The following is a 26,400-nucleotide window of genomic DNA, read 5'->3' on the forward strand; positions in this document are numbered from 1 at the left end:
CTGCCTCACCTGCTGAATCATGTGGATATAGTGGAATAGACTAAGAATTGATTAATAATAACTTTATTTGTATAGCACTTTTCATACAGAAATTGCAGTTCAAAGTGCTTCACAGCAGTAAAAAATACAGGCATAAGCGAGCATAAAAAATATTAGCGAATTCCATATAAATCTATAGTTCATTAACGATGCAGCAGCTGATGCAGGAGATTGTGAGGATACTGTACACACAGACACATACATACATACACACGCGCACGCACTCTCCGTAGTGCGAAAGCTATTTACGACTGATTAAAATTAGATTAGATTAGATTCAAATGTATTGTCATCATACAGCACAAGTACAATACAACGAAAATAAGTTTGGCATCCAACCAGAGTGCAAATGTAACAGTAAAATTCTACAGACATCCTCGGAATTAAATAATTATAATAGTAGCTTAATTATATTATAGTATTATAATTATAATTATAATACGACAATATTTGTATCATTAACAATTAAGTTTTACATTTATAGTCATGACTCAACGAACCATGTCTGAGAAACGGCTGTGTGTGTGTGCACTGAGTGCATCTATGCATCATCACCAAACCGTTTCTCGGGCATGGTTCGTTGGGTCATGACTATAAATGTAAAACATAATTGTTAACAAATATTGTCGTATTTATTATCATTATTGTAACTGAGGGGTACAATTCCCTGACTGTATTACTAGATATGATACTTACTACCACTACCTTTGTACTTAATATTCGGCCACCCAGTACACGGCATAAATATATTATGATGAACACTGTCACGTAGATGAAACGGATCCAACACAAATGTACGAATTAGAAATAGGTCTTTATTTCTACACAGCGATGGTGTGTAGAGCAAGCACTTAATCAAATCAATCACATTTATGAATGGGAATTAGTATGCACTTTTATGGCAAGAGTATTCGTCGGTATATCAATAGAGAATGTCCAATCTCTGAAGGCGCAGGTGGTACATATACGACCTGGAATAGTTTAAGGAATAACAGCAATGATACTTTAATGATTATAGGCTGGATACACTAGGGGGGGTTAATCCGGTCGCTTGTAAGCCGACAGGAGTAGGAAGGGGGGGGGGGGGTAGAATCCGGCTGCCTCATCCGGCCAAGGGTATCCCAGGTGAACCCACTGTAGTGCCGTTCGATGCGCCGGCGATCCTTGGACCACAGATGAAAGCAGATGGACTCTTTGTGGGCCGGCGTCCTCCGGTCCACGGAGGAGAGACGTGAAGCGACCTCGTCTTGCAGAGCGTCTCCTCACCTTGCGTCCTCTCCAGGGGGGGGGGTTCCAACACACGGCAGTGTCGGGGGTCTTTATCCATGGAATAATCAACGTATACAAAGCATAATCCGTGCCGGGGAAGGCGGGCTGTCGTCGGTAGAATAATCCGGTATACGGGTCCACTCGCTCGTCGGCTCTGGGGCTCCTCGGGTGCAGCTTCACGTGGGGTCAACCACCCTGGATAAGCAGCCAGTTCTCTGCCCGAAACGATGGGGTACTGACTACGGTAGTATTCTCACCGCACGAAGCACTATATATTAACAGACTATTATTAGCTTAATAGACTACGTCCAACTCGACGATATAGTGCCAAATATGACTATTCAAATATTAATATACACGATGTCTCAATACCGATGGTAAGCCGAACTTGGCCTTACTCCCACACGTGGCGTCGCGGGGAGGCTTTACGTCTGTGACTCTATTGGAGGGTGAGAAACTGGACTGAAAAGGAAGTCCTACTTTAGTAGCGCAGTATATATACGCACTATGAACAAATAGTCCCATTAGTGGTGCGGTAGCCAGATTCCTACGCGGAACTAGGACTTGTTCGTACATGTTGAGCGGTACGTTTGAACTGGGTCTGGGAGGTATGGCAGCCTGGCACCAAGGTCTCGACCAATAGTAGAATGGAGACTATTATGGGATGTTCAGTAGGCTAGAATGGATATTCAATGCATATTGTACAAGGAATATACAAGGGATATCAAGGAATATTAGAGAATATACAAATACAATTAAATATATATATATAATAAATATATATATTCGGTTTAATCTGGCCCTTCACAACAGCCACCCCCTGATTGGTCCCAGACCTAATCAGTTAAACAGAGACAGATTAATCGCGTTGTCTATTTACACATAAGGGTTTGCTGTAGGGGTCAGTCAACTTCACAAAGTCATAGGGTTATAGGGTCATGGTCATCATCGATTGTGTCGGGGAGTCGGGGCAGTTCTATGAGCCTCGCCACGGGACGGGTGTAAGTGCGATCCTGGACGAGCACTTCAGCTGCTCGGACCTTGCCGTCGGCACCGGTGATCACTTTGCTTACGCGGCCGGCCGGCCACATAGCTCTGGGCAGTGATTGATCAATAATCATGACGACTGTTCCTTCTGTCAAATTGTCTCTCTCCTTTACCCACTTCTTGCGGGTCTGTAGAGACGGTAGGTAGTGCAGTAGGAAACTGCTCCAAAACTTGTCGGCTAATACTTGGCTGTACCTCCACATTCGTCGGCCGTTCGCTTCTTCAGGCCGGTACATTGTCTGGGGTAATGCAGGATCTAGCCGCCCCATCAGGAGTGTGTTGGGGTCTGCGGAGATAACAGTGCTCAATCCACAGAACACAGGCTTCTTATTCTCAGCCTCCTCCTGACTGGCTTCCCTCGGGATAGGCGTGGGCCACTGTCCTTCCGGGAGTCTTAGGAATGCGGGGCCGTCACTGTAGACATTGCGACGGGTGAGGTCATCTAGGGGCATCCCCCGGGTGATGACGTCAGCTGGGTTCTGTTTTGTATCAACGTAGCGCCACTCTGTTTCTCCGGTTAACTCTTCGGTTAAGTCTTGAATCTCGGTGACTCTGACTCCCACGAAGACTTTGTACTTGCATGAGTCCGATTTGATCCAGGCGAGTACTGTCGTGGAATCTGACCACAGGATTGTTCTAGACACCGGTATGGTGAGCTCACGTTGGATGAGCGTGGCTAGGTGCGCTCCGGCTAGGGCTGCGCAGAGCTCTAGACGTGGGATAGATTGTTGCTTGCGTGGGGCTATTCTCGAGCGGGCGAGGACAAATGCTGTGTAGATCTCTCCCCCCCTTTCTTGGGCCCGCAAGTAGGCTACTGATCCGTATGCGACCTCTGAGGCGTCACTGAAGACGTGTAAGTCCATTTTACATGTCTCTGGCCTCACCGTGGGTGGGAAGTAGCTTCGGCGCATATTAACGCCTGGGAGTGAGTGGAGCTCCATCTCCCACTCTCTCCAGGTGGATGCAAGGTGTGCGGGAATGGGGTCGTCCCAGCCCTGGTCCTTGTCCCACAATGCTCGTACAATCATTTTTGCCCTGGTGGTGTACGGTAGAATACATCCTAGCGGGTCATATTGTCGGGCGAGTGTTGTGTACACACTCCGTCTGGTGGTCGGCGCCGCCGCCGGCCTTCCCTGCTCCGTAGTCAGGGGCTTGTGTCTGTAGTGAAGCGAATCTGTTTTGAATCGCCACACCAATCCCAGGGTCATCTCCTGGGCTTCTCCCGGGATTGTAGCCATCCAGGTCTCGCTGCTGGCTGCCTTGTCCTCGGAGGAGAGGCTGCGCAGTACTTGCGGATCGCTGCTGGCCCACTGCCTGAGATCAAAGCCGCCTTTGATCAATGAGGCGCGGAGTTTAATCAGGAGAGCCTCGGCTTCTTCCTGGGTTGAAAGGCTTTGTAGACAGTTGTCTACGTAGAAGCTGTTCTTTACGCTGTGTCGGACCTCTTCGTCCGCTGCTGGGTCCTCTGCTACATGTTTCTGTAGTGCAAATGTAGCACAGCAGGGGCTGCACGTCGTTCCGAAGGGGAGGACTTCCCATTGGTAGATGGCTGGGTGCTCATCTCCTGGCTTCTCTCTCCATAAGAACCGTAACAGGGGCTTGTCCTCCTCTACTAATCTCACCTGCAGGAACATTCCTTTAATGTCCCCGCTGATGGCCACCTTTTCCTGGCGGAAGCGGAGTAGAACGCCGAGTAGGGAGGGGCCGAGTGTGGGACCGGGCAGTAACTCTTTATTCAGATTTTGGGATCCGATCTGGTAGCTGCAGTTAAATACTATGCGGTCTTTACCGTTGTGATGGACCTTGTGGTGAGGCACGTACCACGATTCAGTGGTCTGGTCAGCCTCTTTTATGTCCATCTTTGTGACGTGTCCCGCTGTGATGAGCTTCTCAATCTCAGCGCGGTATACACTCTCTTGGGCGGGGTTCTTGGCTAAGCGCCGCTCCGTGTTCAGCAGGTACCGTTCTGTGGCGTCTGTCTTGGCGTGGAAAGTAGGCATTCCTTCTCGCCGCAGGAGTGGCGTGGCGTATCTCAACACGCCGTTGACCGGGACTCTCTTGGTCCCTGTCTCGAGGAGGTGAATGGCGTAAATGTCATCTTTAGAGCGAATGTCTTTCTTTCCGTTCTTAAAGGGCATTTGTTCCAAGGTCCATAACCGCTCTACGTGTTGCAGGAGTGCGGTTTCTCCCTCTGTGGCTCGGGAGTGGAGACATCTAGTGGCTGTACTTCGGTTGAGAGATTTGGCGAGCGGGCCTTGGAGAGTCCATCCCAAACGGGTCTCGACTGCTGCAGGACAGCCTCGGGGTCCGGTATGAACCCGGTCTATCGGGACAATGAGGTCTGCCTGGTCGGAGCCTATCAACAGGGTCGGCATAGCATTGTCTATGAGCGGGATCGGTAGCTTGCGCAGATGTACATATTTCTCCATCAGCTTGGCGACGGGGTATGTGTACCGCGACAGTCCTATTTCTTGGCTGGTGAAAGCGTCTGTAATCTGGTACCGTCGTTCAGGCTGGCCGCTTGCTGCGATAGAGAATGAGACATTCTCGCCCTTTATCGTCTTCAAATCTCGTCTTATTGTCCGAATTGTCATTTGGGTTTCGCTTCCCCGCAGCCCTAGCTGGGCCGCAGCGGAGGCGAGCAGCAGGGTCTTCTCTGACCCGTCATCGAGGACGGCGTAAGTGTCCAGGACTTTATTCTGGTAGCTTAGTGTCACACGCACTACTTTTAGGAGTACTCGGGCTCCACTGCTGCTGGCGGGATCGATGTACATGACGCTCGCTTTGCTGCTGGATGGTGCGGGTGAAGGGCGCCGTCTGTTACTGTCGTGAAGTATGTCCAGATGGGCTCCATCGCACTTGGTGCACCTTTTCTTTAAGCGGCATTCGGCTGCCATGTGTGAGCGCGCACAGCGAAAACAGCGCTTGTTGGACTTTATCCATTGACTTGCTTCCTCCGCGTTCAGCTTGGGGAAGGAGTCACATTGCGCTAGCCAGTGTTCTTTCTCACAGTAGGGGCACACTATCTTCCACTTCTCCGTTCTGGAGGGGGTACTGTGGCTCCTGCTGCTCGGTACTGACTCCGATTGGTGCATCACAGTCACCGATCTTCTTCCATCATTTAGTCGTCTGGTTCCTTCTCTGGAGCCAGGGGTGCTCCGTCCGAATGTATCCAGCCGTAGGCTGCTGACTTCTCTCGCCAGGAAGTCTGCTAGGTCGAGGAGGTTCGGTTCGGGGCCATTCGGGTCTCGGTGGTCTCTCTGTCGCCTAAAACGCTCCTGTCGAGCGGGCGGCAGCTTCTCCAAGATCCTTTCCACATTTGAGTTGGCGTAAAGTTCATGCCTCCCCTTCTCTCTCTGCGCTCCCAACATCCCTACCAGGGACTGCACTCTGATGGACAGGTCGTCCAGTGCTCGATTGTCTATTGCTGGGGGTAAGCGGTCGATGTGTCGGATCTCCTGGATCACGTAATCCCATATGCGCCCATACCTCTGGTCCAATGCTACCAGCGCTGCTGTGTATGGGGTGGTGGAAGTCGCGTAGGCGAGCGCTATATTATGTGCGCGGGGTACCTTTAAGTGCTTCAGTAGGATGGCGTACTTATGGCGTTCATCCAATACATCCACCAACATGGTCTCCAGACACATGCGGAGTTCTGTATACTGGGCCCGGTTCTCTTGGGTGAAGTCGGGTACCATAGGCGTGCCAATGTATGACGCTGACTGTGGATACATCGGCGAGCGTTGGGGGAGAGGCCTCCTAGGCGAGTCTCCTCCCGCTCCTTGGTATGGGCTGGTACCGGCAGTGTACCATGGCCCGCTTGTCCAGGTGCTGTTCCTCGGTGCGGGTCGTGCGTCGTGCTCACCCGTGTATAGAGTCGGGGGTCTGTAGCGCAGCTCCGCGGGAGTATAGCCTGGGCTGTACCGGACCTCCTGGTCCGGTAGAGTACTGTGCTGTCGTCGGGCGTGGTTCTCCTCCTCTTCCTCTTCGTCTTCAGTTAGGTCATCCAGTGCTTGTAGTCTCTGGTTTAGCCTCTCCACAGGATATGCTGCTCCTTCCCGGTTGCTAGGTCTCGCTTGGACCGGTGGGGGGAGGTGGTCTGTGGGGGGTATAGACCTCGTCTGTTGGTCAAGTTCAGGGTTGTTTACTCGGCTAGGGGATGCCGCCCTGGAGGTGTGTCTAGACGAGTTCCTGGAGCCTCTGGCGGAGGGAGAGGGTGTTGTCCGTCTGATCAGCTGTTCTATTAGTTGCGCTTGCTGTCTGTCGCGCTCTGCGTCCCGTAGAGCACCAGCAGCTGCTCGCTGGCTGTCTGCTCGGTCTCGGGCCACATTCTCTTCTCTCTGAATGCGTCTTATTTCTAGACGTATATGCTCTTCTTCGCTCCGCTGCTGGATCTGCAGTCGGTCGCGTTCAGCAGCGGCGTTCAGGCTGATGAGGAAGGCCTGCTGTAGGGTCCTCTCTGCCTCGCTGGGAGAAGGCGGTTGTATAGGGGAGCCTTCCCTCGGGGTACTCCTTGCGGAGCCTTGGAGCTCTATCTCCACGGTGCTCTCCCCGTCTTCTTCCGTGCCGAGTTCTCTCTCGGTAGCGTTGTATTCCTCCCGGGACTCATCGGGGACTACTTCTTCAGTACTGGCGGGGTGTGAAGTCATGTCTGGTTCCCACTGGTCCCCACCGTGAACTTGGTCAGTTACATTAGAACCCGTAGGGGCCTCTATGGTCGGGGTAGTCTGGGCGTTGGGGTTAGACATACTTTTACTTTCTAGTTTTACCGCGTTTACTGTTAGTAGAAGACTAGGTTGTTGACTGACAGCGTAAGCCTCTAAGTACTGAGGGAGCCGTCGTTCGCGCTGCGGGCGTTGGTTAGGAGGATCGTTTCGTGGAGTGTTCATCATAGGCCATTTCAATATTAATAACACTATATTAATATTACACTAATTACCATCCGGCTCGAAGGACCAATTGTAACTGAGGGGTACAATTCCCTGACTGTATTACTAGATATGATACTTACTACCACTACCTTTGTACTTAATATTCGGCCACCCAGTACACGGCATAAATATATTATGATGAACACTGTCACGTAGATGAAACGGATCCAACACAAATGTACGAATTAGAAATAGGTCTTTATTTCTACACAGCGATGGTGTGTAGAGCAAGCACTTAATCAAATCAATCACATTTATGAATGGGAATTAGTATGCACTTTTATGGCAAGAGTATTCGTCGGTATATCAATAGAGAATGTCCAATCTCTGAAGGCGCAGGTGGTACATATACGACCTGGAATAGTTTAAGGAATAACAGCAATGATACTTTAATGATTATAGGCTGGATACACTAGGGGGGGTTAATCCGGTCGCTTGTAAGCCGACAGGAGTAGGAAGGGGGGGGGGGGGTAGAATCCGGCTGCCTCATCCGGCCAAGGGTATCCCAGGTGAACCCACTGTAGTGCCGTTCGATGCGCCGGCGATCCTTGGACCACAGATGAAAGCAGATGGACTCTTTGTGGGCCGGCGTCCTCCGGTCCACGGAGGAGAGACGTGAAGCGACCTCGTCTTGCAGAGCGTCTCCTCACCTTGCGTCCTCTCCAGGGGGGGGGGTTCCAACACACGGCAGTGTCGGGGGTCTTTATCCATGGAATAATCAACGTATACAAAGCATAATCCGTGCCGGGGAAGGCGGGCTGTCGTCGGTAGAATAATCCGGTATACGGGTCCACTCGCTCGTCGGCTCTGGGGCTCCTCGGGTGCAGCTTCACGTGGGGTCAACCACCCTGGATAAGCAGCCAGTTCTCTGCCCGAAACGATGGGGTACTGACTACGGTAGTATTCTCACCGCACGAAGCACTATATATTAACAGACTATTATTAGCTTAATAGACTACGTCCAACTCGACGATATAGTGCCAAATATGACTATTCAAATATTAATATACACGATGTCTCAATACCGATGGTAAGCCGAACTTGGCCTTACTCCCACACGTGGCGTCGCGGGGAGGCTTTACGTCTGTGACTCTATTGGAGGGTGAGAAACTGGACTGAAAAGGAAGTCCTACTTTAGTAGCGCAGTATATATACGCACTATGAACAAATAGTCCCATTAGTGGTGCGGTAGCCAGATTCCTACGCGGAACTAGGACTTGTTCGTACATGTTGAGCGGTACGTTTGAACTGGGTCTGGGAGGTATGGCAGCCTGGCACCAAGGTCTCGACCAATAGTAGAATGGAGACTATTATGGGATGTTCAGTAGGCTAGAATGGATATTCAATGCATATTGTACAAGGAATATACAAGGGATATCAAGGAATATTAGAGAATATACAAATACAATTAAATATATATATATAATAAATATATATATTCGGTTTAATCTGGCCCTTCACAACAATTATAATTATTTAATTCTGTGGATGTCTGTAGGATCGAAGTGATGGCAATCCCCAAGGACTTCTCCCAAAGACGGCTGTTATAAACTCGGTGCACACCAGTCTGTCCGACTTACGTCCGATTTACGACTGCCTTTTCGAGTTTGTAAATCCTACATAAATCCTACAATGAATTTACAATACGAAGCCGTTCGAGAATGCAGAATAAATTAGTAAATCAAGTTACGAAGGAATTCCTTGGTAACTTGCACGTATGTCCGTTCGAGAATGAGGACCAATGTCAGGTTATCAACCTATTTTATTAATAACTGGAGGTGCAAAGGTAGCTCAATTCACCCGTTCTCTATGACGGCTGACGTCAGTATAATCCCTCAACACTTTTTCAGGTCCTCTGAACATCCCTGGTCTCCTTGAATTATGCAGGAATGCATCAGGGCAGAGATACAATCATGTGCCTAATGTAGCTTAATAATTGTGCTGAATTGATTAGGTTAGAGGAAAATGCCCCCGTTAGAGATTAAAAGGTCTGAACGTCAGATGAATGTCTAGTCGCTATATTATGGAACTTTGCAGACACCAATATCCGGCAATAATTAGCCCATTGAAACTCATTCCACTCCCCCCCCCCCCCCCCCCCCTCTCTCTCTCTCTCTCTCTCTCTCTCTCTCTCTCTCTCTCTCTCTCTTTCTCCCCCCTCTATCTCTCTCCCCCCCCTCTCTCTCTCTCTTTCTCCCCCCCCCCCTCTCTCTTTCTCCCCCCCCCCTCTCTCTCTTTCTCCTCCCCCCCTTTCTCTCACTCTCTCACAGTAAGGAGCCCAGTCATCAACGTGTGAAAAAGTGGGGCTTCTCTTTAGAAGAGGCTCTGAAGGACCCAGCGGGCCAGGAGCAGTTCCTGAAGTTCCTGGAGTCTGAGTTCAGCTCTGAGAACCTGAGGTACGAGAGCAGCTGCTGCTGAAACCCAACTTCACTCAGATAAATCAATGATTTTGTCTTTCCAGCCAGTCAGTCCTGCACTCATTTACATAAAATTTTACATTAAAAGCGACTTACAAGAAGTCATAGAACTAAATTGTTGTCCAAAAACTTTTAAAACAAGTCATAGTATTGTTTTACTCTGTTCAGTATAATTTGTGGTTGTGTGATGAACATGGGCATTGTACTTTTTCATGAAAATACATTAAACTCGAGTCGCAGTCAACCAGCACTTGCTAATGGGTCTTTAGCTCAGCTGGTTAGTGCAGCCGCCTGTGGATCCTATGGTCCCAGGTTCAAATCCACTCTGTTACAATACCGTATGAAGTCTGCCTGAATCGGAACTACTTAAGTATAGATAAGGTAACTCAGCTTATTCTAACTTTGCACCACTACCACCACCACTACTACTACCACCACTATCTCTTATCTGCACCCTCCTTCTCACCTCACACCTGTGTGTGTGTGTGTGTGTGTGTGTGTGTGTGTGTGTGTGTGTGTGTGTGTGTGTGTGTGTGCGTGTGTTTTTTCCCCCTGAAGCCAGTCTCTGATGAGTTGCTTATAACCATAGAGGACCATGGTACCATAGGATCATAGTGTCACTATGTCAAGCAGTATACATAAGATAGCATGGGGGATAATCCAAACACACACACCTCTAACCCCAGCCCCAGGCGATCACTCTTCCTCTCACCACTAGCTCACCCTCTCTCAATGCAGCCCTTTAATTGCTTTGCTCTTTTATGGTTGTACTTTTGGTAAGGCACTTATACGAGAGAGAGAGAGAGAGAGAGAGAGAGAGAGAGAGAGAGAGAGAGAGAGAGAGAGAGAGAGAGAGAGATCCCTCAAGCTGTTTCCCTCAATATTGCAGAGCCACACACCACAGATCAATATAGATATATAACATGTAATATTGGAGCTTAGTGAGTGTTTCGTTCCACTCAGGGCTCTCCGCTGCTTCTGCTGCGCGATCCAGTCAAAATCGGACTTTCTAATATTCATTTTAACACTTTACTTTAGGGGCCACACATAAAGAACGAATGAGGAACTACAGTATGTGTTAACAAAGAGCAGGAACAATTATTTAACTCATATTTAACTTTTAAAATTGGAGGTAAGGTGCACTGAGACCAGGTCTGTGATTTTAGTTATTTGTGTAAAGTGTTGCTCATTTTGAATATACTATTATGGTGGCAGGGTGTTCTGATAGGTCGATGGCAGGGTGTTCTGATAGGTAGGTGGCAGGGTGTTCTGATAGGTCGATGGCAAGGTGTTCTGATAGGTAGGTGGCAGGGTGTTCTGATAGGTCGATGGCAGGGTGTTCTGATAGGTCGGTGGCAGGGTGTTCTGATAGGTCGATGGCAGAGTGTTCTGATAGGTTGATGGCAGGGTGTTCTGATAGGTCGATGGCAGGGTGTTCTGATAGGTCGATGGCAGGGTGTTCTGATAGGTCGGTGGCAGGGTGTTCTGATAGGTCGGTGGCAGGGTGTTCTGATAGGTCGGTGGCAGGGTGTTCTGATAGGTCGGTGGCAGGGTGTCTTGACTTGAGGGGCCTTTCATGTTATTCCTGTGACTCAGCACCGTTGAGTCGATATTTATGAATGTGCCTGTTTGTGTGAGCTCTTGCAGCCAAATGAGGTTTAAATTCAGTACAAAGCTGTTGGCAATATGATAATTAGAACCTCATTGGGTGTGAGAACTCAACATTTTATAGTTCTACAAAGTCAGTGTCCAATACCTTTTCTATGGAGCAGCCCCAGATTTGACATCGAGGTGTCATCCCAAATTTGGGGGTCCTCTCTCTGGGTGGTGCATGTTCACAAATAACTGACTGAACTGCCCTGGGACACAGGAATACCATTGTATGGTTTTAATGCTGAAGTCAACAAGTTTGGGAGAACAAGCGAAGATTGAAGTTAGTTTCCACATCTCTCTCACACTAGCAGCTGCTACAGATGGCTTGACGTGATTAGGCAGAGCAGGCTGTAAACCAATAACCATTTGAGGGTGCGCTTGATTTGTACCACTGCAGGTTCTGGCTGGCGGTGCAGGACCTGAAGCAGCGGCCGCTACAGGACGTGGGGGAGAGGGCGCAGGAGATCTGGGCGGAGTTTCTGGCAGAGGGAGCACCCAGCTCCATCAACCTGGACTCCCACAGCTACGAACGCACCAGCCAGAACCTGAAAGACCCCGGACAGTACAGCTACGAGGACGCACAGGTAAGGAAGGAAGGGAAGGGAAGGAGAGAGAGAGAGAGAGAGAGAGAGAGAGAGAGAGAGAGAGAGAGAGAGAGAGAGAGAGAGAGAGAGAGAGAGAGAGAGAGAGAGAGAAAATCAGCTGTACATTTACATTTCATCATCATTAGGTGGCTTCTTCGTTCCGAAGGTTGCCTATCACTCTCCAACCCATTCTGTCCCCACTTCTTCTCTCCAACTCCGTGACTCCGCCTCTCACTCCACTCCAATCACAGACGTCGTCTACCCAGCCTCTTCTTGGTCTTCCACTTCCTCTCTTTCCATCCACCTTCCCCATCACCACCTTCTTGAACATCTCCCCGCTGGATCCTCTCAGAACATGCCCGCACAACTCCATCTTTCTCTTTTTCAACCTCTCCAGCAGCTGTCCTCCTTGCATATCCGCTCTTCTCAGTACCTCCTCATTCTTGATCTTATCCATCCATGTTATCTTCAGCATCTTCCTCAGTGTCCACATTTCAAAAGAGTCTATCATCCTCTTTGCCTCTTCATTCAGCGTCCATGCTTCTGCTCCGTATGAAAAGACTGACATAACATACGTTTCCAAAATCCTGGTCTTCGTTTTCCAACTTATGTTTCTTCTCAATAATTCTTTATGGTTCCAGAATGCGCCCTTTGCAATTCCGGTTCTTCTCTTAATGTCCATGTTAGCTCTTCCACCTTCACTGATCCAGCTTCCAAGGTACATGTACTCCTTCACTTGTTCAAGTTTTTCTCCATCCACCTGTATTTTACAAACAGTTCCTGGTGTTTTTTTCAATGATCATTACTTTAGTTTTCTTTGTGTTTAGCAACATTCCATAGTTTTTGCATTCGACATTCAGCTTATTCATCATGTCCTGTAGATCTTCTTGACAGTTACAGACTATAGCAGTGTCATCCGCGTATCTTATATTGGTGATGTTCTCTTCGCCAAGTTTTACTCCTTTCCCTCCTCTCAGACCTTTTTTCATCAGTGATTCACTGTACATATTAAAGAGTACAGGGGACAAGATGCATCCTTGTCTTACACCCTTCTCCACCGGGAAGTCTCTTGATTTCTCCTTTCCTATTCTAACATTAGCCTTCTGCCTCCAGTATAAGTTGGCAATTATTCTTCGGTCAGAATCTGGTATTTTGAATTCTTCCATTGTTCTCATCAATGTTGTATGTTCAACTCTGTCGAAGGCCTTCGTGAAATCGATGAAGCAAATATACAGCTTCTTCTGTTGGTCTATCGATTTTTCACCAATGATTCTGAGTTGGCAGATTGCATCCCTTGTTCCTTTTCCTTTGCGAAAACCCATTTGGCTATCCGAGAGCTGATGTTCAATTATGGGTTCTATTCTGTTCTTGATGATTTTCAGGAGTACTTTTGATGCATGAGATATCAAACTGATAGTCCTGTAATTGTTGCATTCTGTGGCTCTTCCGGTCTTTGGGATCGGAATGAACATTGATTTTAGGAAATCATTTGGAATATTTCCTGAGTTATAGATGTTGTTTACCAGTTTCACAAGGAGCTCGATGCATCGGTCACCAGAGTTCTTAATCAGTTCAGCAGGGATCTCATCCTCGCCGGGCGATCTGTCCGTGGCCAGTGACTTCACAGCCTCTTCAACTTCTTTTTTCGTGATCTGGACTTTTTCTATCTCTTCTAGACTAATTCCTGTGTCTGATGTTCTGTTCTGGTCTTTGTATAGTGTTTCCACATACTCTGCCCATCTATTGATTATTTCCTTCTCGTCAAGGAGCAGTTTTCCTTCTTTGTCTCTGACACCTTGGGTTGTTTTTTCCTCTTCCTTGTTAGTTGTTGGATCTTGTTGTACATGAGAGGGTTGTGCTTCTTGTCTAGATCTTCAATTTCCTTGCATTTTTCTTTGTAATACTTCTCTTTTGCATCTCTACACATCTTCTGTACTTTTCGTTTTGCTCTGTTGTATTCAGTTTTTCTGTCCGCATTCTTCATGTCTGCTCTCTTTTTCATCTCATCCAGAATGTCTTTCGTCATCCACTCTTGTTTCTCAACTTTTTCTGGTTTACCACAGATTATGTCTGCAACGCTTCCCAGTTTTTCTTTCAGTTTTGTCCATAGTTCTTGTGGATCTTCAATATCTGCTAACTCTCTATTTTCTAATGTTTTGTTCACTTCGTTTCTGTATTGTCTCTTCATGGTTTCTCCTTTCAGACTCTTCACATCCCATCTTTTGTGTGTCGTTTTCTTTTTCTTGATGGTTTTCAGTTTGATCTTCATTTTCATCACTACTGGAATATGATCTGAACCACAGTCTGCAGATGGTCGTGCCTTAGAGTTTGTTATTCCTTTCTTGTATCTGTGGTTTATCATAATGTAATCAATTTGGTTTCTAGTGTTTCCATCAGGAGATCTCCATGTGTGTCTTGCAGATTTACGTTGTTCAAACCAAGTGTTGGTGACCCACAATTGGTTCTTCCTGCAGAAATCCACTAGTCTATCTCCTCTATCGTTTCTTATACCCAGACCAAAAGGTCCGACAACACCATCAACTTTTTCTTCACCTAATTTGGCGTTGAAATCGCCCATGACTATTTCCACTATTTCCACATCTCATTTACATTACATTTTGTCATTTAGCTGACGCTTTTATCCAAAGCGACTTACAAGTTCTGTACGACAAGTCATCAGGAAGGGCACAACTCTATCAGCTGAGTAACAATGTTCATAAAAGTGTTGCATGCTACAGTGTAGGTTAGTTATTAGGACAAGTGCATGACAGTAAGGTTAGTTAGGGTTAGATTTTTTTTAATTTATTTATTTTATTTTCTTATTTTTTTTCAGATAATGGTTGAAGAAGTGCGTCTTTATTCGACGGCGAAAAGCTAAAGCTGTATGAAGCTACCTGTCCACCCAGCCACAGCCAGGGATAATGTGAGCGAGATAGAGAAATATTCCTAATCCTTTTCACACTGAGCCACAAGCAGTAAGCCCCTAACCCTTTGCAGTAGTGCAGTAATATTATACTGTGTTATTTTAGTTGTGTTATAATGCAGCAATGGAAATTAGATGGAAGGAAAGAGAGCCGGGATTATGAAATACAGATTAGATTAGATTCAAAAGTATTGTCATTATACAGCAATGGTACAGTACGAACGGAAATAAGTTTGGCATCCAACCAAAGTGCAAATGTAACAGTCAAATGCAACAGCAATATACAATGTGCAGGTCATTGGGTACAAAATATACAAATCAGATATATGTACAGAGTTGTAGTATATGTACAGTGATACAGGTGTAAAGACAGTATGATAGTAGTCATACTGTCCAGCAGCGTAACTAGTAAGAGTAGGATATGTACATATATAGATATAGCTACAGATAGTACAGGTAAATACAGACAGGTGTGGATAGGTATATGTGGTGAGAATATATATATATATATATATTAAGGCTGTCAAATATATCGCGTTAATATCGCGTTAACTCCAGATTCTATTAATGCCACTAATTTTTTTAACTCAAGATTAACTAAAAAAAAAAAAAAAAAATTTTTTTTACTAGACTTCACTCAGGTGTATTATTGATGCTCTCATTGATACTATGTTTGTTTCTGAAGTGTGTGTGTGTGTGTGTGTGTGTGTGTGTGTGTGTGTGTGTGTGTGTGTGTGTGTGTGTGTGTGTGTGTGTGTGTGTGTGAGATATAGAGAGAGAGGGGGGTGAGAGAGATGAGGAAGGGGCAAAAGAGAAAAAGAGATGGGAGAGTGTGTGTGTGAGGGAGAGAGGGGGGTGTGTGATTAATCAGCCCTTGTGTGTGTGAATGTAACAAGTTCCTAACGTTTTCTTTCCCCTATTATTTCATTTTATTCATTGTTTTAAATTATTATTTTCTTTTAAGTTATTTTGTGCATCACTCTGTTTTGAATTTGATGCAAATTTGCAATGCATGAGGGTCATCCTTTTGTGTTAAATGGCTGCACAAAGCAAGCATTTGTTGACTCGCATGCTGATAAGAGTATTAAAACTTGGAACTTGAAAAAGATCTGTTTAAGGTAAAAAAAAAAATTTAAAAAAAAAATGCGATTAATTTGCGATTAATCGCGAGTTAACTATGGACAATCATGTGATTAATCGAGTTAAATATTTTAATCGTTTGACAGCACTAATATATATATATATATATATATGGTATATACAGCATTTGTACATGCTATCATACAGAGCTATGGATTATTTGCAGGTGTATAAGTAAGGTGCCCTGATCCAGAGTCATTTGGACTACGCTGCCTCCTTCTGGTACAGTAGTGCACCCCAGAAAATAAAAAAATTATTTCAGACTGAGTGGAACAATGAGTGGAACAAACTGCCAGTGTCCATAAAAATTATTGGGTCTCATTCCCGAACGGATTTACGACCAAAAATGTCCTCTTAGGCAGATTTCTGCCCATTTAAGACATATTAGGGCTGGTAGCGCGATTCCCCAAATTTTCCTTAGATCAGATTTGAGCGTGGCTGAGAGCAGATTTAAGAGTGCTGAGGAGCACTCTTATGATTGATTGACTAATTGAAAATTGTATTAGCTTGACAGACTGTGTTCTCATAGTGATTCCTTCATGTTAACGCTACAGGCCTCCTTGGAATTAATTACTTAATCATAATTCAAATAAATATGACAATATTTGTACGATAAGAAATTACGCATTTGATGTCGGAAAAATAAATAATATGGATTAATCTGATCACAGGGCAGCTGCTTAACCATATCTGAACCAGCTATTTTGGACAAATGTATAATTACTTTAATTACTCAGATATTCAAACACAATTATGCAATTATTGTGAAATTATTGAAAATAATAATTATTTAATGCCTTCTGTGGAATTTGTATTTCTTATTTGTTACACATCTGTTTTAATGATTAATTATATACATTTGAAAGAATGCAGGTCAACATGCAATATATCCCATTGATTGGTATACAATGGGACAGACCTTTGTTTGATTGATTGATTGAAAACTTTATTAACAGATTGCAGAATGGGTACAATACAGTACAGCTCAATTACATACAATTGTTAAGGGGATGCAGACCAGAGGAAGACTTTCGTCTAGTTTACATCAGGGTCCCTCATTTTCAATGTGTGCGCGCGTGCTGCGGCAAGTGTACGAGCTGTACTATATATGATGACAATACATTAATCTAATCTCATTTCGATGGGTCGCAAGACTTGCAAAGCGCTTCCGCATCCATTTCCACAGAGCTGCGTCATTACTTTGCCTTATAAGGAGCTCTGGAGGTGTTGTTTTGTATGCAAGTACAGTGCAGATGATGCTGAGTGTCGCCATAATTCACAGAACTTGGTTATATACATAACCTTACGTTAACCCTTTCACTGCCACACTACAGAAGGTTAACCCTTTCACTACCACACTACAGAAGGTTAACCTTTTCACTACCACACTACAGAAGGTTAACCCTTTCACAACCGCACTACAGAAGGTTTACCCTTTCACTACCACACTACAGAAGGTTAACCCTTTCACTACCACACTACCAAATGGTTAACCATTTCACTGCAACAATACAGAATGTTAACCATTTCACTGCCACACAACAAAGGGTTAACCCTTTCACAACCACACTACAGAAGGTTAAAGATGCCATGAAAAGTTCCCCCCACATTCTTGTGATGCCGTGAATACCGGGAATGCCGTTTCCATGGATCTTTAAATATAAATGTACACCTTCTTTAGACAATTAGATTGTTCATCTGAAAACATAAAACTGACTTATATGTTTCTCCGTCTCAAGGATTCAATTAAAAGGGGAAAAAAGACATGCTCTCTTAATAGGGCTATTTCTGTAGCTCTGTTGTGGTGTCACACAGCTAGCAGTCCTCCCCCCGGTGGCTATGATTACTCTGTTCCTACTAGGCTTGTTTCACACACCATTAGCACAGACTCATACAGCATAGAATTACCTTCCCCCTCATCAATCTCTCTCCCTTCCTCTCTCTCTCCCCCCCCCCCTCTCTCTCTCCCTCTCCCCCCCTCTCTCTCTTCCTAGGACCACATCTACAAGCTGATGAAAAGTGACAGCTATGCGCGCTTCCTTCGTTCTAATGCCTACCAGGACCTCCTGTTGTCAAGGAAGAAGGTGTGTGTGTGCGTTTGTGCGTGCATGTGTACATGCTCGTGTTTGTGTTAAATCTTTGCCACTTGTCATTTGTATGTGCACATGGGCCAATGTAATGTCACATGTGAATGCATGCAAGTGTATCCGTGTGGGCACAAAATATTGATCTCTAAACTTCCTCTCTCTCTCTCTCCTCTTCTCACCTTTGATCAATCTCTCCTCTCTCTCTGTCTGGCTTCCTCCCAGCCTGAGACAGAGCAGGGCCGGCGTACCTCCCTGGAGAAGTTCACTCGCAGCGTGGTGAGTAGCGTTACATCTTCTCTCCAGCTCTGTCCTTGACTCCGTTTCATTCATCCAGGCTCCTGGTGGCTCTGTGTGCTAATGCTGTAGCTTGTTAAAAACATTATAATTTACTGGCCTGAAGCAGAACAAACAGACTCTCATCATCAGCACATCTGTACATTGCATACCGGTGTCAAATCATAATTGGAAGTAATTCAAAGCATTTGTTTTATACTCCTTTTGATGCCACATGGGTGGGGTTTGACTGGTAGGAGAGTGCCAGAAAGTTAAGATTAGTTCATTCTTATTCTAAAAGTTAATTAATATGCTTTTCTGTGATTGACAACTTACTTGACACTATCATAATTAGTAATGATGCTGTAAACCCCACCCAGTCACAACTCACAAGTGGTTCAAACAAATGCTAAGAATTGTTTGCTAATACTCTACTGTTTTGATCCAGGGTCCACAAATCTTCCTCAAATAGGAGTGCTGATATATATATATATATATTTTTTTTTATTTAACCTTTAAAAATACTGATATGGGGTCAGTGACAAGGAACACTTGCAAAATAACAGTATGAAACTGACTCTAGGAGTCTAGACCAGGCCCTCATTCATCAACGTGACTTACGCACAGATATGTGCTTAAGCTGTGCGTACGACCATTTCTAAGCAGAGTGTGGGATTCATCAATTTCAACTTGAACTTGACTTTGTGCTTATATTTACGCACAGCTCGGACCATGCGTACCTGGCGCCCGTTGGTAGAATATATTATTACAACAAGGAAATGAGCTTCTGTGCATTAGTTTCAACACTGGCATGTTCTGTATGAACCGTAATTCATTATAGTTCATTGTAAAATAACAGTAGTGTAATTATGGTCAAAACTGTTATGGTTTGTAACCGACCCCAATCGCACAACACAAGACAGGTATGAGAGTAAGCCAAGAACGGGCATTTATTGAATAACAACAGAAAAGCGGCACTGTCCCTTTAAGGGAGAACACAAAATACTGGAAAAACAAGAACTAGGGAAAAAGGGCAATGTGCCTTTAAGAGGCGAGCTGGCTAAGGGGAAGGCTAAGGGAAAGGCTAAAGGACAGGGCCAGGGCAAGGGACAGGGCAGGAAACGGGGAGGACTAGGAGGACTGGACAGGGATGACTAGGAGGACTGGACAGGGAGGACAAGGAGGACTAGAAGGACTGGACAGGGAGGACTAGGAGGACTAGAAGGACTGGACAGGGAGGACTTAGGAGGACTAGAAGGACTGGACAGGGAGGACTAGGAGGACTAGAAGGACTGGACAGGGAGGACTAGGAGGACTAGAAGGACTGGACAGGGAGGACTAGGAGGACTAGAGAGGGGAAACAGGGACAGAGGCCCGCGGAGGCGGGCTGGGGACAGGGACAGAGAAAACAGGGTTCAGGCCTTGGAACAGGGCGAGGGTCAGAGCTGCTTACAGGGATGGAGTAGGAGCGCGCAGGCTAGACGTCTGGAGGAGAGCGCGCCGGCTCGAAGAGCGCATCTGGCGCGGGGTCTGAGTGGTGCGCGTCTGCTTGGAGTACGCGCCGGTACGGAGAGCGCATCTGGCGCGGAGGTCTGAGTGGTGCGCGTCTGCTTGGAGTACGCGCCGGTACGGAGAGCGCATCTGGCGCGGAGGTCTGAGTGGTGCGCGTCTGCTTGGAGTACGCGCCGGTACGGAGAGCGCATCTGGCGCGGAGGTCTGAGTGGTGCGCGTCTGCTTGGAGTACGCGCCGGTACGGAGAGCGCATCTGGCGCGGAGGTCTGAGTGGTGCGCGTCTGCTTGGAGTACGCGCCGGTACGGAGAGCGCATCTGGCGCGGAGGTCTGAGTGGTGCGCGTCTGCTTGGAGTACGCGCCGGTACGGAGAGCGCATCTGGCGCGGAGGTCTGAGTGGTGCGCGTCTGCTTGGAGTACGCACCGGTACGGAGAGCGCATCTGGCGCGGAGGTCTGAGTGGTGCGCGTCTGCTTGGAGTACGCGCCGGTACGGAGAGCGCATCTGGCGCGGAGGTCTGAGTGGTGCGCGTCTGCTGCGGAGTCTGGAGTGGAACACTGGAATACCTCCCGTAGAGTATTAGAGAGCGCAGTACTGTGTCCCACTCCAGGCAAACGGCGACAGGTGGCGAAGGCTTGCACCTCGTCAAACGCCGGAGATGGAACAGCATTCAGACAGATAGGGAACCTCCCGTAGGAGCTTACAGATTGAGATATGATACGGAACGACCCGACCAGGACTGAGGGGAAGAGCGAGGTATTTAAAGCCCACAGGGGCGCTAATTAGAATACACATCAGGTGCGTGATGGTAATTGATACTCGAACTAGAAGTGTGTGTTCGGCACGGACCAATCAAACACATAATGACAGGTAGTCCAAGGGTGTGGGCTGCTGAAGAGCAGACGAGGGTAAAAGAACGCGAGGGTGGGGGCTGGAGAGGTGAGGAGACAGGTAAATAAAGGTCCAGGGAAGAGGCGAACCTCACAAAAACCCTATAAATAGCATTTGGAATAATAGATCTTTCTCTCAGAATGAATGCAGCATGGTTTATATAGCGTTATCGGAATATACGGGGTGTACTGACTGACTGCGCTCCGCATAGCTCAACCAGTAGCGGCTGCTGGTTCTCTCTCCACTAGGGGCGCTATACCAAAACATTTTGCAAACATGTACAGTACCACGCAACCGACTCATGGCAAGACGTGAGCGATTCGACTCACGCTCACGGCAATGAATCGGCTCTTATGAACGAGTCGCTCAGCTGTTACTACAACAACACACAACCAGTCAAATAAAGTATAGTCTAATTCACAACTTGAAACACAATATATAAATAGAAAAGTTAGAAACAAAACTCGCTCCGTCTCCAAACACACGCAGATCTCTCCCTCTCTCTCCTTCTCTCTCTCACACACAGCGCGACGTGGAATCGATTCGTTACACAATCAGACCTAGTATATGTAGTATTATATACCAAGAATAACTTCAGTATGAGTACAGGGCTGTACACATATTTTGCATATTGTTAAACGAGCCAAGGCTAGCTATTAAACTATCGATATGAATCGAAAATCTGGGACCCTGATGTAAACAAGACAAACGTCTTTCTCAGGTCTGCATCCCCTTAACAATTGTGTGTATTGAGCCGTACTGTATTGTACCCATTCTGCAATCTGTTAATAAAGTTTTCATTCATTCAAACATAGACGATATTGAACAAGCCATAATCCACGTATTTTCAATCCAAAAGAAAGAGAGAGAGAGAGAGAGAGAGAGAGAGAGAGAGAGAGAGAGAGAGAGAGACAGAGAGAGAGAAGCCAGCGTTAGCTGAGTGGCTGAGAGAGAGAGAGAGAGAAGCGTTATCTGAGAAGCTGAGAGAGAGAGAGAGAGAGAGAGAGAGAGAGAGAGAGAGAGAGAGAGAGAGAAAGATCGCTAATTTACCTTGTTGTTGGCAGAAGGGCTTGTTGATAAAGTATATCCACTCCATGGCATTGTCCATCCAGCCTGTGTTGATGTCCATCCATTGTCCATGCATGTCCCTCCACACTGCATCCATAATATAGCTTGTTAATAGCCAACAAGTACTGTGAGTGCCTTTGTCCATGTCCTCCTCGAACAGCCTGCAAACTACCTGGTGTTCTATCGCCATGCTCTAAGACAAACTCTAACCTTAACCAACTTTGAAAGAGTGCCTAAGCCTAACCGTTGAAAGAACTTGCCATCACGCTCCAAGACAAATATCTGCATCACACAACACAACAACAGCATAAACTCACTTTGTTGAACTCATGTTGCAAACTGCGGTTATGGAAAGTACCACGTCGGCCAATCAGAGAGCTTTTAGACGCTCGGCTGCTTGCTAGGTCGCTTCAAACCAGCGCCCGAGTTCCATCATAATACATCATATTCAACGCACAGCGCGTGGCTGCGACGGATACAGCGATGAACCAGTGCACGGCGGGCACGCGCACTCCAGGCGCAATTGCGCCTAGCCCAGAGAGAAATACGGCGAGGAGAAATGCCTGCGGCTACGGTAATGAAAAGGTCTATATCAGACAGAATCGTCACTTCCTGTTCAGGAAAACTATTATTAATCTTTGTAAAATTAAGTTATATTGTGCATTGGAAACACAAACATACTTAAAATGAGTAAATATTATTAATTTTAAACATGTTTATATTATTTATAGGGCTATAAAACAAAAAACAAAAAGATACATTTTCTTGTTCTACTCTCATATAACCAGGGGCCTGAAGGGGGGGCGGCGCCCATGCGCCCCTAGTGGCGAGCCGCCACTGAGCTCAACTCGTTATTATTTTGCGCACAAACCGCAGAAACACAGGAACGTTTTGATTATATTTAAAAGGCTTTACGTTAAACGAAACAAGTGGAATTTCGAAGCTGTAAGCAGAATACAAGTCATATGAACACCCACGATATAGTGTTCTTCCCCCTTTTTACTGTATAAGAAAGAATAAAAAACGCATTGCAATGACACCAGGGTGTATGTGTATTACAAAACCCTTGCAATAATGTGTCTTAAATGAATGAAAAGCATACATGCTCTGGACACAGAGCATATATCGTGTGGGTGATATGACTTGTATTATGCTTACAGAATTCCACGTATTTAGTTTTACAATGTCAAAGCCTTTTAATATAAATCAAAACGTTCCCGTATTTCTGCAATCTATGTGCAAAATAATAACGAGTTGAGTTCTAACAAAGAACGTATTACATGCTGGTATGCTGATAGAGTAAACTATTATATGAATATGATATGATATAAGGTATACACTGGTCCGTCGCATACACTGGTATGCGCAAGTTACTGTTGCATAATGTAGGCTATGGCTGCTATTATATGTAATTCATATAGGCTACCTAATAGTATATGATTTTTAGAGGCATCTATTTTGTTGTCGGTAATACCGACAACAAAATAGATGCCTCTAAAAATCATATTATAGCCAATCGAACACAACTAATAAAGGCATTCATATTACAGCACGGTTATAATGACACACAACCAACGCCAAACAGTGGTCAATGAACGGTCTTTATTAGTATTTTGAGCTGTCCAGGCAGAATTGCAGCAATGGTCTTAGGGAGCCGTTGATATCTGACATCACCGTGTACAAGTCCGCCTTTTATTTATCCCATAACACGGGTTGTGTCTTCTTGGTTCGGCAGCGCCTCAGTGAACAATCTCCCGTGGAGTTTCTCAGAGTTCCGCTCGGGTCAGTCCATTATTTCACATCTCAAGGGGGGTGTTTCATGACCATATATGGATAATCATGCACGAGCATTGACGGTAGAACAAAGAGGTATTTATCAACACGGAGGAGCATAGGACCTGTGTACGCACGGTTGATAAATCCCAATATTTCTGTGCGTACACACATTCTAAATTCTGTGCTTACGTGTGGAAATAGAACATTTTCTACGTCACGTTGATGAATGAGGGCCCTACTCCTACTTTGAGAGTTTTTAAAAATGTTTTATAACTTTCTTTATTAGAAGAATTTCAAAGTGATACATTTCAGTTATACATATATACATCTTCCATTTTCTTTTCCCATTCCCATCCCCTAACCCCACCCCATCTCACCCAAGGAGAGCGACAACAAACATACATATAATACACATCAATAAAATATATATAATTAAACATAAATACAGGTGTGACAGAAAAAACTATGATAATAATATAACTAAGATGAAAAGACAAAAAAAAATTAAGAAATCAATTCAAATAAAATAGGGGAAAACAGAGGGGGGAGGGGTTGGCTCAGTCGTCACAACCAGGCAGGGATGTCAGAGATTCTATATGATTCAGAAGGGGTCTCCAAGTATTCTCGAAGGTATTCAGGGAGCCTTTAGAGCCCTTGAGGGAGAATCTGAGCTTTTCAAGATGAATAGACAATAGTAATTCCTTAACCCACCTATTGTGAGATGGAGGTTGAGTATGTTTCCACTTAAAGAGAATGAGTCGCCTGGCCAGTAAGGTGGAGAAGGCAAGAACAGGATGTGATATCTTAGAGGTAAGAGGCTGCAGAGGAACACCGAACAAGGCCACGAGAGGATCAGGGGTGATAGTAGTATTGTAGGCTGTGCCTATGGTTTAGAAGATTTCGGACCAGAATGTGGCAAGGCTGGGGCAGGACCAGAACATGTGGGTATGGTCGGCAGGAGATTGCTTGCATCTGTTACATGAGTCAGTGACGTCAGTCAGGATAAATTCGAGACAGCCTCGAGTTCATGTAGTGGACTTTGTGTACAATCTTGCACTGTGTGTGAGACCGAGAGAGGTTTTGTGAATATGGACTGGTCTAGTGTGACCTGTGCATGACATTCTTATGTTTCTCACCAATGTGAACTAAAACCTTGGGAATAATCTTAAACCTGTCCATCATTTGACATCTCATTTCACTGAAGTAGTCTGCCTTTGCCAATTGGCTTTCATCTAAGGTTTACAGTAAATCATCATTCTCTCTAGTAATGTGACAAATTAATTCCTTCATCTTTCTGTTATAACTTTCTATTAATACATTTCTGCTGCCTTGGCCTCTTTCTATCTTTCTCTTGTCCCAGTTCCACTCTATACTCACTCTAAACCTGAGCCAAAGCTTTATTATTATTATTATTGTAGTCATTATATATTATTTTTCTTTTGCTGACATTGCGGTCTCCCTTTCTGTTTCTCCCCAAAGGGCAAGTCACTGACGGGGAAACGACTGACGGGCCTCATGCAGTCTTCCTGACAGGATCTGAGTCTGGACTAGAAGACAGCCGAGTGCCCGGAGACAGCTGCTTGACTCCCCCACTGGGGGGACCCTGGGAGGATGGGTGTGTGTGTGGAGCGTTGAGGAGACAAGAGTGGACGACTGGAAGCCTGGAACACACATGTACTAACTGATCCACAGTCAGTTTTAAGAGGACAGACAGCATGCAATAAGTCACCTAACGTTAGACCCGACACCTGGACAGTGCTGCCTACGTGTAGAGAGAAAAAACAACAACACATAACTGCCCTGTAAACACTGCTAGTCTACTTAGGTTCTTAATCAAGTCTGTAACCAAACGGAATGTCAGACTTACTCTCCTCTCGGTCTCTCGCTCATGTTATTATGATAGCATATATATATACTGTATGAGTGGGCTATTCCGTTTATTTTCATTGATAAAAACAAAACAAGAAAAAAAATATTATAATGGAATGCTTGAATGCCTTGACTGATGTCCAAATAAGTATTCGAATCAATACAGTAGCTAGGAATCTCATGTCACATGTCATTCACTGGGGTAGAATAGGAGGGGGGTGGGGGGTAATAATCCATTGGAATAGATTTTTTGTTGGTCTTTACTGTGATGCTCTTAACTTTGATACGTGGCTGGATGGCGGTGTTGGGAGGACCATTCTATCTTCTAAACATTCCACTCGAGGTCTATAACCCATCCCTGCACACGACCAACGAGGTGGGCAGGCTTCTCTCGAAAGCATCCCTGCACACGACCAACGAGGTGGGCAGGCTTCTCTCGAAAGCATCCCTGCACACGACCAACGAGGTGGGCAGGCTTCTCTAAAAAGCATTTCTTCCCCAGTGCTTCATCTGTAAAGGACATGCTTATAATAAAAAAAAAGGGGGGGGTAATGCATCAACAGCAGTAAAATGGGTCTTCATTTTGTCTCTCTGCTTGAATTCCTCAAACGGCTATGACTGCACCCGCTCACGTATCATATCACATGGTTGAAACTTCCAGCACAAATGTATTGTCTTCAGAAAATCGGCAACCGAAATAGAACATGATGTAACGGAGGCTCTGAAATAGATACACGAATATCTTGGCTGCCAGGGGTGCAGTAATTTATTTGGGGGGGGGGGGGGGGGCTGTAAGAGTGTGGTTGTTGTTTTACTGAACAGGTGGATCTTCTTGCTTTAGTCAGTCTGATATCACCCCCTAGTGGGTTTATGATGTAAGTGCACAAGTACAGCGTCAGACTAATTTATCTGCTATCAGTTGTT

The 26,400-nt window shown here is 45.7% G+C and overlaps 1 protein-coding gene across 1 annotated transcript in view; it reads left to right on the forward strand.

Moving 5' to 3' along the window:
- Positions 1-25,494, forward strand: part of rgs6 (regulator of G protein signaling 6) — a gene marked incomplete at its 5' end in the record, with an annotated part of 260,843 nt that extends 235,349 nt beyond the window's left edge. The window contains 5 exons of the mRNA XM_084314216.1: positions 9,557-9,682; positions 11,754-11,940; positions 17,998-18,087; positions 18,313-18,366; positions 25,087-25,494. Coding sequence (XP_084170342.1) covers positions 9,557-9,682; positions 11,754-11,940; positions 17,998-18,087; positions 18,313-18,366; positions 25,087-25,137 — 508 coding nt within the window. The 3' untranslated portion in view covers positions 25,138-25,494. The remainder of the gene's footprint in view (positions 1-9,556; positions 9,683-11,753; positions 11,941-17,997; positions 18,088-18,312; positions 18,367-25,086) is intronic.
- Positions 25,495-26,400: the final 906 nt, after the last annotated feature.

Source organism: Notolepis coatsorum, assembly GCF_963971535.1.
Source record: "Notolepis coatsorum genome assembly, chromosome: 5".
NCBI classification, from domain to species: Eukaryota; Metazoa; Chordata; class Actinopteri; order Aulopiformes; family Paralepididae; genus Notolepis; species Notolepis coatsorum.